This window comes from Sturnus vulgaris, chromosome 16 (assembly GCF_052056855.1).
Source record: "Sturnus vulgaris isolate bStuVul1 chromosome 16, bStuVul1.hap1, whole genome shotgun sequence".
Classification (NCBI taxonomy): domain Eukaryota; kingdom Metazoa; phylum Chordata; class Aves; order Passeriformes; family Sturnidae; genus Sturnus; species Sturnus vulgaris.
The window spans coordinates 7,080,115-7,092,549 of NC_142258.1; the positions used below are offsets into that span (position 1 = coordinate 7,080,115).

Genomic DNA, 12,435 nt, shown 5'->3' on the forward strand with positions numbered 1-12,435 from the left:
TCAGGTTTGTGTGTTAGGTTGAGAGGAGTCATCTTGTGTATCACACTGTCTTACCATGGCTGGAGTATCTGCTTGGAGGCAGAAGAGCCCTCCCAGGCACATCATCTGTGAATTTAACAAGCACCTGTGAATAAAAAAGATTGACCAGAAATATTTTCACTTATAAAAGCATTATTTTATACTAACTACAGTAACAATAGCCATATACAAAATGGAATCAAACCTTCAGACAGTGCTGTTTCAATAGGGGCCTTTAGAAAAAACAATTCCTATGTGTTGAACGAGAAACTGTTCAAAAATCCACTCAGGAATACCTAGAATTCCTTATGGATATCTCATGGAAATATATTAGAATTAACTGTAAATTGAGTAGCAAAAAAAGCTTGATGAGCTGACTGTAACAAAATACCCAGTGATGAAAAGATCTGCAGGCTTCTGCTTGCCAGCTCTGGCAAGTAAATAGTGTAGCTAAATAGAAGGAAAGCAGAAGATACAGCTATCAACTGCAAACGAATGATTATAAACCAGAAAGAAAATGTGAGGAAGAGCTCTGAAAATTATGATTGGCAGTGACAACACAGACCAGACAGCTTTTATTTTAAGCAACAGATTGTTGGGAACATACACCGTATATCAAAGTGAAGGACTTGAAACCTGCTGTAGTCTGTACAGATGTTCTCACTCAGAAAGCAGCTAGAGGGAACAGAAGATAAAAGAAGGCTGTCCAACTTCAAAAAAGGTTTGAATTTTCATTCTGTTTTGACAAGTTTTTGTGCTAGTCTCTGATTTTCAGATAGAAAATTGAGCATCTACAAACCTGACCTAAAGTGAGAAACACCTGAAGGGGTACAAGCAAACCCTTAAGAAGGTGCTATACAACATCATGAAATTTTTTTGTTGTTGTTTTAGTCTTAAATGCTTTTCTATGGAAGGAGGCAGAAATTGGAAATGCTGTAACAATTGTAGCTCTGGAGCAGGTCATACGTGCTTGCAGTCAGCATGCAGTACCTGGAATGCAAGGCTAAGATCTGAGAGGCAATTTAGGAATCCCTGCTGCAGAAAAGATTTTTTTATGATAAAAAGCAAGACAGGATTACTGAGCTCAGAAGGGTTATTTGTGAATAACTTCCAGCTAAAGTGATTAAGGGCTTCAGCCACTAGCCCCAGAAAAAAAAAAACCAACCAACAAAGAGCATCAGAAACATCCTGCTTGTCATTGCTGCTGGCTTTTTGTTCAATGAGCAAGAGGTCTGTGTTGGTTTTGGTCCTTTGCCCTTGGGGGCACTTTTAACAAAACATAATACTTGAAAGAATTCCAAAATGTGTTTCTTTTTTTCTTTTCTTTGAACTACGAGGTTAAAGATAAATAAAGGAGTATTTTGATATGTCTAAAAAATACTTGTGATAACAAATAGACAAAGCACTTCCTAACGTTCAAGACTGCAATTGCACTTTACAAACATGCCACAGTTCTTGATAACAACAACCCCATCCAGTACTTTTTTTTTTAAATGTCAGATAAAGCACTCCATCCTCTTTTTAAAAATCATCTCTCTAAGAAATGTGAATATCCTCAGCAGAATCTTTGATACTTGTGTTTGGTTTAAAGTTTTGGGGGTTTTAAATTCTAAGTTGCTGTAATATCTGCCAGAAAAAGCAAGAGCCAAGAAACATACTGAAGAGATAAATGTGATGAGTGTAAATTGGTAAGAGGTTCCTCTGGCAATCTCAGATTTGCAGAGAGGAAATTTGGGCTCCTGTAGAGATGAGTTACTCTTAGAGAATTTTACAGTATGAGATGAACAAAGAGACTACCACAGAGTCATAGGCCACCAACTTAAATCCGGCTTCAAAGCATTTCAGATCCTAGTAGGAAGAGATCTGGATATGCACAGAGTAGCACGTCTATTTCTGAATTTATTTGCAAACGTATTCAGAATTCCTTAATATTTCCCATTGCAGGTATCATTCCCAATTATATAAATGTATGTAAAACTACTGATAAACCATCTGAAAGTGATGACAACATGAGCAATTAAGACTGCATCACATCACTGTCACAGCGGGTGGCTGGAATATTGGTGGACAAAGGTTACAATTTACTATTTCAGGATGGTCCATACAAAAAGCCATGAGGAACCTACAGTGATGTGCAGGGAGCACTGATAGCACTTTCTCAGCCATGGAGGTCTAACCAGATGCCAAAACTTTGCAGAACTTTATTAGATTTATTATATTCAGTTTTGTCCTCTCTCTTTTCTGTTTAAATGCTCGCTTTGAAGGACAATATGATCTCAGCATTCATCATTACAAAAAATTGTACCCATTAATTTTGTGGTCAGAGTATCAGCCTTTTCTTCAGGGTTACCAATACCAGTTCTTTTCAGAATACAGCCCATAGTAATGACATTCTTCCTCAAAACTACCACTTGTGGCAGCAAGGGACTCTCCAGACCAAAGAAGATCTAAATTTTTTAAGTCTAGAATCAAAAAGTCACCTGATAGCTTTCAGAAGAGAGATCTCTGAAGGGTGAGTGGCTTCTGTTTTAATATGTTTTTTAGTGCTCAACATTAAGCAGAGGATGTTTATTCTACTCCTTTAATGGGAATATTTCATTCAGCAAAAAACAAAAGGTCTAGCATTATCTGTTAATATCATGGTGATTGTGCAGAGAAGCACCCAGCAATGTTTATCCTGGATGATGCAAGAATTGCTGTGGCCATTACATGTATTCACCATGGTTTGCTTTCCCTTTTAAAATGAAGCTGTGCTGTAAGACTGGAGCAAGTTAGTTAGGAAATACTTTGGAACTACATTGAAAATAACTGGCTTGTTAAGGCTTCTCACTAAAAAAATGTGTGTAAAAAGAATGCTCATTACTGAATACTGGTGGCTAAAATCACTAAACTAGCCTTGAGTTCAAATACCAGGTTCCCAAGATCAGGTATAAGCATTAAGTCCTTTTATTCTCATTTGGTTGGTTTCTGTAAACACATCTCTCAAATTGTACCTCTGAAAAAAACACGCCTGACTTCACATTGTCAGAAACACAGTCTCTTCAAGTACATCTATGCAATTTATACAGTGAAAAATTTGAATGAGAAGCACCAAAACGACCTCTTGTCTTTTAAAAAAGATTTTTATTTCTCTTTTTAAATAGCTTGACAAAACCCATCCATTGGTACTCTGAGTTCAATTGTAAACAGTTACAATACATTACCGCTGTGTATTGATTTTGTACATTAACCTACTTGCAAGTGACAAACCATAAGACAAGGCAAACTGAAATGCACTGTACTAAGATGTACTAACAATGCCATAACTGAAAACACTCCAAAGACTGATGTGGAACTCCCTCCTGTGGTGTGAGTGAGCAGCTCCACAGTCAACAGCTTCTGGCAGCCTGGGGAGCACTCCCGATATTCCAAAGTTCAGATTTCAAGTCTGCTATGGAAAACTTCTCTCCCAAGTTAAAAGTGTCACAATACATTTTTAAAATACATACAAAGTTGTAAACATATTTCTCTGGAACAAAAAAAATAAATGGTTTGTGCCAGCCTTCTTCACCTCCCACATTGCAATAAAAAAATAACAAGAATTTAAAAAAAATAGGGCCAAAGACCAAGGCCATAGACTAAAAGTGTGCAGAGATGACATCACAGTTTACAGGAAGTATTGAGTATCAGCATTGAAAATTAGTCACCATCAGGCAGGAGAACCCATTTTCAATAAATGGTTTCACTCAACTTCAAGTGATGAATCAGGCACTAAATATTCAATTTCCCTACTTTTAAGAACAAAATCTTAAATTACATTTAGGAATTATGTTTTATAATAGCTAAAATTGACTACAAACATAAAATTAAACACTGATACTTTTTGCAAGTTTGGGTTTTGACCACTTTTGTTATCAAGTTTATAGCAATCTTCCATAAAGAAGGAATTTGCAAAACAGACTATACATATATAGAGATCACACAAATAAAATGGACCTTTTCAAGGCAGATTTTCTTTGTGGAAAGTCCCTCTGGTCTTTTTCTAAGATGTTTTAGCTTTTAAATTTATTTCGTCATTAATAATGAAATATCCATCTTAGTCTGAAACTTGTATCGCTATTTCCAAAAAGATTAAGATAATGGAGATTTTGGGATGCAGTAGAGGATTAATTTCAAAATACAATAGGATTTGCTTTTACCAGTGCAGGCTGGTAAAGGATAGCATTATTCTAGCACTTCTGTGTTTATTATTCTCATTTTCACACTGTCAGGAGATTGATATCTATGACCTTGTAATTTAAGTATGAAAGTTGATCATAAATATCAGTATTTTAATAGGCAACATTTGGTTTATTTTAAAGTTCTATCAAGTGCAGCTCTTCCTTGAGTATTAGAGGCTCTGCAGTCTAAAAAGGGTTCTCCTCCCACCCCTAATTACTGGCTGTGCATCACAGAAACAAGTGGCAGAACACATTTTATTCTGTGCACTCTTAGGGGGGAGAAAAAGGTTTTAAAATATTCATGTGAATGCGCTCTTTAATTTTTTTGAAAAGTTACTCTAAGTTCTAATCTTAATGTATTTTGTAAGCCCCAAATTGCAGCTGCAATTCTCAGCTGTCAGAGATACCACATAATCAAATTAAATATTGGATGTTAATTAAAGCAGCTGTTTTGAAGAAGAAAAAAGCAGAAATATGTCACATTGACTACATATTGCTCTGTCAGTTAAACCACCTGTCATACACCCTAATGAGAGACTATGGACTCTTACATCTCTACATGGTTTCTGTCAATTTGGTGTGTATAATTAATTACAGGACAGTGTTTCTGAGGTGGAACAAAATATCAGCATATGCTTATGCTGAGAAATTACAGGGAGAGAAATATGTGCATGACCATAAAAACAAAAGGAGCAGCCTGAAAATAAGACTAGATATTAGAAGAGTACATACAGGCTTGCTTCTTCCAAAAATTAAATGTGTATACCTATAAGGGGCAAAGGTGGAGAGAAGAAGAAAGGAAGCAAACTTTGGCAAGTTTAAGAAAGTGCTGTCTTTTAGCCCTAATAAGAATTTTTTTAAAAGAGAGAAATAAACCACAAACAACAAACCACCCAACCTCAAACAACAGCAAAACCAAACTCAACACTGAAAAAGCAAAAGGCTAAAAAATGTCTACAGCTAGAACTGTCCCCTGTGCAGGATGATGCAGACACACAATTGCCAAGATTGCACTGGCTAAAACCACACGGAGAAGTAACACCACCATCTCTACTGCATTTAGCACTGCAATGTCAGAAAGTAAATAAGCATCCCAACGTCATACTGTGGTAAAACACTTCATCTGCATGCAGAGCTCTGTGCACACACATTTAAAAGTATATTTTCTTTTCAAAGCAGTACACCATATAGTAAATTTTCACTCAAGTGTAACTACTAGGAAATTGTCTAAATATTGAGCATTTTCTTATTTCTTTTCTAATGGCAGAAATAAAACTTTGCTATGTAGTGCAGGAAGGATCCAGACGCTAATCAATGCAATTTTAGATAGCACAAATTGTTTAGTAAAACCCTGACATTTTGCTTAGAAGTAACTTCTTTCTAGAGAAGGATGAAAGACAAAAATACAGAAATACAAAGGCAACTCCTGGTTGAGTATAAAGGTCCCTTACCCCTACTAAGACTGTTATTTTTCTGTACTACAATAATCATCTGAGACAGCCCTAATAGCACATAAACTCAGGAAAGTTTCTACATTGGACATAGTGAAGCCATGGAACTCCACACAAACTGGCTCTTGGCCAAGACACCTTCCAGCTTTTGAGATGAGTTAATATCAAAACATCTGTAAGAGGAGAACAACAACCTAAACCATGTAGTGTTAGATTTATCTATATTTTCAAAGGATGGATGCCATCCTTCAGGTTCCCTATTCTCCCTCTAGACAGGAAAAGCCATTTAAAAATTGTCTGTCAGGGCAGGCAGTTCTGTTAGTGCAAGAACAGCACTTTCAATCCATGGCCTCCCCAGGCTTAAAGTGCAGTATATTACATGAGATTTTAACATACCAAACTATCCTTTATTTGAATTTCAGAAGGAATGTTCAAGTTAAAATTACCCTTTTAAGTTTCAAGCAATAAAATTCAAGGCAAGGTACATAAACTATCTTAAAATCGATTAAATCCACTTATTTAAGTATTCTTTGTATCTTATATTCAATATACATGTAATACACAACAAACATCCATCATTTCACTTAGATATATTGTATTTAAAGTGATCCTGCACTAAGTGATGAAAGGCCACACACTCAAACAAGACTTTGCTTAAAACAGGACTGAATTAGCTGGACTGTGATATGTAACACAATTCAGTATTTCAAGATCTCCTCCTCCATTGGCTTGTCAATTAGAAAACCCTTGGCACTCTGCTGTACACACATTTAAGTTCTAGTTTATTGGTGGTGTCTCTCATGTTTCATTTCCCCCCTTCTTTGAAATCACCATGAAAAAAGGGTGCAGTAAAAATGAATTGATGTTTTTATGCCTTTAGTTACTCCTCTTGCCTATTAACCTGACAATCTTGTATAGAACTATGGTTCCCAAAACATGTAGTTCCCAAATGACATACAGCAGAGAATGTTCCAGGCCAAATCAGTCAGCTGCACAAACAAAGTCTCAAGTAACAACTGCAGGTACAGCTGTGCCAATTAATCCTTTGTACATGAGGTCCAAGCACTCAAGTTTTGGGTGCAGGACTGTGTTCATGCACATCTTAAGGTAAGGCTCACCATACAGGGTATGGCTGTACCTATGGAGCTGCATAGAGAGATTAAGATGAAGTTGCACAACGTTGTCTTTAGCAATCAAGTCTCCAACAGGCTCCAACCCCTCCCTGCCTTCATTCCTCTGCTTTCAGCTCTGCCAAGTGTTTTTTTGGGTCAAGATACAGGCAGACAGCAGCTTAACACCGTAACTCCAAGCCACAGACATTTGGAGAAGTGTCTTTGTTTCTGGTGTTCTGGGATGTCAGATCCACATCGCTTCAGGAATCTTGAACCTCTGCAACACCACATGTTAAATTATGTTAATACCACTCACACAAGGCTGGTAAGTTCCAGCAGTGGAGATGAGAGTGAATAGCTTGACTAAGAGGGAACTGTTGCTGTCACAGTAATTACTTAAAATACATAATCCAGTATTATTTTGGGGCTTTTGGTTACTTTGTAACAGGTAATTGCATGGTCAAAAGTCTAAAAGTTAATCATTTAAATGCACACCAGGGAAAAGTTATTTTCTAAATTAAAGTAAGTGGCTTTTCATCTCGTTTACCATCCAAAAGAAAGAATCAGCCAATAGGGATCATGAAAACACAACATATCATTTAAAAACTAATATATCTTATTCTCAGCACTCAAGATTAAAAATTTCAACACTTCTCTCCCTAAGACTGATAACCAGCATCTTATCTTCATAATCAAGGACTTCTCTACTCGTGTGTTAACAGTCCAATAACCACCACACTGGAAACTCTACTGGCTTTCCAGGTAAGTTCAGTTCAAACTAAATACAACATAATTTCCTCTTTCCAAGATAAAGCAAGACCAGCTGGCAAAAAGGATACCACCTAGTGTGTGAATCACTGCCATGGCTTTACTCCACATTAAGTCCTCACTTTTAAGTCAGAGTCAAGGGGAAGCTGAAAATGCATCCTAACCCACACACCAATACCTGTTTCTTTATGTGAGCCGTTATAGCATATTAAGCTGACCTGCAACAATGCCCCTTCTGAGAATTTTAGACATTGAGTTCAAAGTTTGACCTACTACACAATGAGTTCCTCCACTGAAGTGTCAACAGGAGCCTATTCCTCAAAATTCTATTCACCAGCAGCTCTAGGGATTTCAGCATTCTTGCCCCATTCTTTGACAAACTTCATTGTCAGAAGCCTGTCCCAAAGCCAAAGTCAATAGGCCCAGAAGTTATTACTGTATTTCAGCAATTTTCAAAGGAAAAAAAAAAAACTGGTTTAGAAAGTTGTTTACAGTGTCTATTGTAGCACAATAAAGCTCACAAGGTATTGTTAAATTCAAGCAGTACCATCCTTGGAAAAGAATGCTGCTGAGAATGATCCTGTGTTGAAGATCACCTCCCAACAGCTTTCCAGTTCAAAGTGTTCTAAGGACTGATACATTAGTTGCTGTTGGATTCAGAGCAGGAATTCAATTCTACAAGAAACAAGTTTCATTGGAAATGAGTATAAATAGTAGTAGCCAGAACACTCCACTAATACAAATTCTATAGAAAACAAAGGATCTGTGCTAATCAAATTGGGTTGTAGTTTAGTGTTAACAGCAGACCTGCAGAAGTCCCAGAGTCTGAAGATTATTAAGTTCTTCACAGTCAGATGCAGCTATTCCTTACCAAAAACAAAAGTCCCTATTCTTCCAACAGCCAGTTTAACTAGCAATTATATAACTATTGTTTTTACTTCAGCTATCTAATGCTCACTAAAACCTCAACTGTAACCTTGTCTCTCTTATTTTCTGCTAATATTAAAAATAGTAGTTATTAAAATCTGAGCACTTTTTTTACCTTCACTGCATACCAGAGATCTGCTAGTGCAAAAGCTAGCACAGAGATTACTAGCTGTGTGATGTGAAAATTATTAGTCACATATTGTATATTCAAAAGCATTTGCTCATATCCAGGTGTTTGCTCTGAAGATACAAGGTTTAAGCAACAAAGAAAAAACCATGGTTTCTGCTTGTTTGAGAGTCCCATAGCAGAGTTGTTCAGAGAGGCAACTGGATTAGAACAGGGATCAGGGAGTCCACCAAGCTCCAATGCTTTAAAAAATACAAACTGCAATTCATTCTCTTTACTACTGCTCATTTCTAATCCCGGAAGCCACAGGTTTTTATTATACCGCAAATTTCCCAGCCAGAATTGTGCAAAACATACAAAGTTGTTGTCTCCTGGGCAGCACGAGCTGAAGTCTCCAGAAATGCTACAAGCTTCTTCCAGCCATCCTGTTACTGAAATGCCACCAATGCAGTGAGAAGCCCTATCGAGACTGTCTTTCCCAGAAGAAAAATATGGATGAAATGAATCCTTCCAAGGAGCAGCTGCACTTGAGTTCGTCCCTGCTGATTCACTGAAACTCAGAGGCATTTCCTTGCCAACAGAAGAAGACGGAGGTATAGTATTAAAGAGAGAACAATTCCTGGTGTTATATAATTCTTGTAAACTGCTATTATGATTTTGAGAACTGTCCAACATGGAATGCACGTGTGTCAGATGAGCTGCTGGATTGTTATGATCTGGGCCATTGTCACATACTCGTTTCTGGGTAAAATCTTCTTTCTTCATAGTCCTAGAGCACACGAGCACAGCTTTGCTGCTTCACAACAGGCTGGATTTGAAGTGTGACTGACTCTAGTTGCAGCATACAGCAGAAGCAGCACAGCCAGTCACAAGTCAATGGATCTCAATATGGACCTAAAGAGAAAAAAATGCAGGAAGTTACTACACTGATACCCCAGCTTCCTGATTCCCAGTGTATTGAACAAAAAATAATTTAAAATCTTTCACATTAAGAATAACCCAGCTATAGAAAGTAATAGTTGTCCCAACAGACAAGTCTTCCTACAGGCTGCTTGAGCACATCCAGAGGGGTAGGAAGTATGCTCAAACACCAGCTGCCCTTCTGTAGTTTCAGTTTAATCTGCTACAAGTTCTCTTTTGGTGACAGGCATGAAAGTGAGTCAGCAAATGAGCAGCCAGAGAGATCTGCTGTGTAACAGCAGCGTTTCCCTTAACCAATAAAAACACAGGCTGGGACTGATTAGAGGCTTAACATGAAAGTTAATATTAAAGTAATCCTCCTGTAAACAGAAGTGCAAACTGAAATCAGACACACAGCACTGGAAATCAACAATGTAGGACGAACAGCTTCCCGGAGGGAACTGGTCAGACTGGCTGCCCCAGCACAGTTAGGTATCAGCTGTAGCACAAAGAACAAGCTGGTGGTGTTCCAGGAGAACCATTCTGTACCAACACCGATAACGAGCAAAGACAAGGCTTTTTCAGCTACCAGGGTTACTAGGCTACGTGTGCAACTCCTGGCCATCTGGCTCATTTTCAAGCTTCGGAATTGTAGGGCAAATCCCAAAAACAAAAATAGGAGACGCCACATTTTGATCTCTTCCCATTTAAAATTATCTTTTACAAGTAACAAACTCCCACCAGACTTGTTTTTCAACCCTTGGCCACTGGCCAGATGTCAAAACTTCCATTACAGCTATGTTTACAAGGAGAAAGTGTCTAATTCTTGGCTAGAACAGATGTTTGTAGTGACAGTGCACAGCCTGCTTCTGTTGCAAGTTAAAAGTAAATCTTTCATTTCATCACAAAAACAACGAAACTTCAACCCCACAACAGGTCAAAGATGTGTTACAGAGTTCCACGTTTTGTAGAAACAGGCTCAAAACAGGAGAGATACAAATCAAATCTGAACCATCTTTTTCATGCAATAACATTCCTATTTAAAACTGTCTGCATTTTCCATGCTGCAACTGTTCTTGATTTCAAAAAAACCCAATAAAATGATGAAGGAAATTGTTTTTTCGCTTCTTACAAGATGTCAGGACTGTGCTATCAAAGTGCACATATTCACAATTTACTCCCAGCATTTAAGTCAAAAATGGCTTAGGAAAAGGAACAGGAAAGTGTCACGTTTGCTGGTAACACGCAGAACAAGCAGCACAGCGGGACACTCGCAGCTGGCACCGGCAAGGGCAAGGCTCCGGGGCTGCATCCGTGCACAACCCCAGGGACACTGCCCGGGTGACACAGGGCAGGGGACGGCCCCCGCCCGGCACTCGTCCGGGCGCGCTCTGCCGTTATTCGGGGCAGCGGTTGCGAACCGCCCCGGGCCCGGCCGGTGACACCGGGACACGAGCCCGCCCCAACCCCGCCGCCCCCGCCCACCTGCAGCCGCACGTTGAGCATCATGGAGGCGACGATGTAGAGGTAGGGGAAGTTGATGCGGAGCTTCCAGGCCAGGTCGAAGAAGATGAGGAGGGTCCTAGTGAGCCCCTTGCAGAACACACCGTAGGACCTGGCCGCGGCCGACTGGGAGAGCCTGGCAGCGAGAGCGGACAGAGCCGCCGCCATAAACCCGCCCCCGCTCCCGCGGCCGCGCCGCGCCCGGGCGCCGCCGCCGCCTCCCCGCGCTGCGCGTGCCCGCCGGGCGGGGCGCGCGGCCGGGCGTCAGCACTGCGCGTGCGCGGGCCGGGCTGCCGCAGCGCGCGGCTCTTCTCGCTGCGCATGCGCGAGAGGAGGGCGGGGCGGGGCGCGCGGGCCGTTGACGTAAGGCCGGTACCGGCCCCGCCCTCCCGGACCGCCCTCACGCGCCGCCGCCCCGCCCCTCGGCCCGGCCCCGGGCCTCGTGTGGGGAGCGTACGGGGAAGTTCCGGGGTTACCGCAGCGATCTGCGAGTCCCGCTCCTGGCCGGGCATAGGGCATTCCCCGAGTCTCGCTATGTGCCTAAGGGCGTTGTCCGGACACTGCTGGAACTCTTGTCAGGTTTGCTGCTGTCACCACTCCCCTGGGGAGTCTGTTCCAGCCCCACTCTCTTGGGGAAGAGCCTTCTACTGATACCTGGCTTTAACCTCCCCTGGGTTACCGTGATTCAACCATTTTGTGAGGGCGTGACCCAGGTGTGCTCTCCAGCCTGCTCAGTGACACCTGCACGGGGCATGCATGTCGTGGAATCACGGAATGGTTTGGGTTGGAAGGACCTTTCAGGCCACCCAGTTCCACCCCCTGCCATGGGCAGGGTCACCTTCCACTGTCACAGGCTGATCCAACCTGGCCTTGGACACTGCCAGGGGCTGAGGCAGCCACGGCTTCTCTGGGCAACCTGTGCCAGGGCCTCACCTCGCTCACATGGAGGAATTTTCTCCTAACATCTAAACCCACTCTCATTGTGAAATGTCAATAATGGTTTCTGGGTTTGCGTGCTTTTTATTGTAATTTTGTTGTTTACACAGCCATGTGATGAATTCTGTGAGCCAGCTACTGTCACAAGGACACGCTTTGTTTTGCCTTTCAAACCAATTCTTGAGTTACATAATGAATTAAAAATACACTGTTCAGGTCCGGGTTACACACAAGATTTAAAAAACATTTTGCAAACGTTTTCTAGGAAGGTCTTCGAGATAAATTACCATCATGACACTTTTCAAGTAGGCAAAAATGTCTCAAAAGATGAACAGTTGACCAATATAATTTTTGGATGTGGCCCCATTATTTTTCCCCTAGAACTGTTCTTTACAGTTTCTATTCAATCAGCTTTCAATAACTGAAATGAAACAGAAAAACCAATACATTGATCTAAACTTCTTATAAAATACTAATTTATTGACACAGAATCA

The 12,435-nt window shown here is 40.6% G+C and overlaps 1 protein-coding gene across 1 annotated transcript; it reads right to left on the reverse strand.

Moving 5' to 3' along the window:
- Positions 1-3,121: 3,121 nt before the first annotated feature.
- On the reverse strand, positions 3,122-11,247 carry SMIM10L3 (small integral membrane protein 10 like 3). Its single transcript, XM_014891624.2, has 2 exons — positions 10,988-11,247; positions 3,122-9,496 (listed from the first exon to the last, which is right to left on the reverse strand). The coding sequence occupies exons 1-2, from the start codon at positions 11,171-11,173 to the stop codon at positions 9,476-9,478; spliced, it is 207 nt and encodes a 68-aa protein (XP_014747110.1). The 5' UTR covers positions 11,174-11,247; the 3' UTR covers positions 3,122-9,475.
- Positions 11,248-12,435: the final 1,188 nt, after the last annotated feature.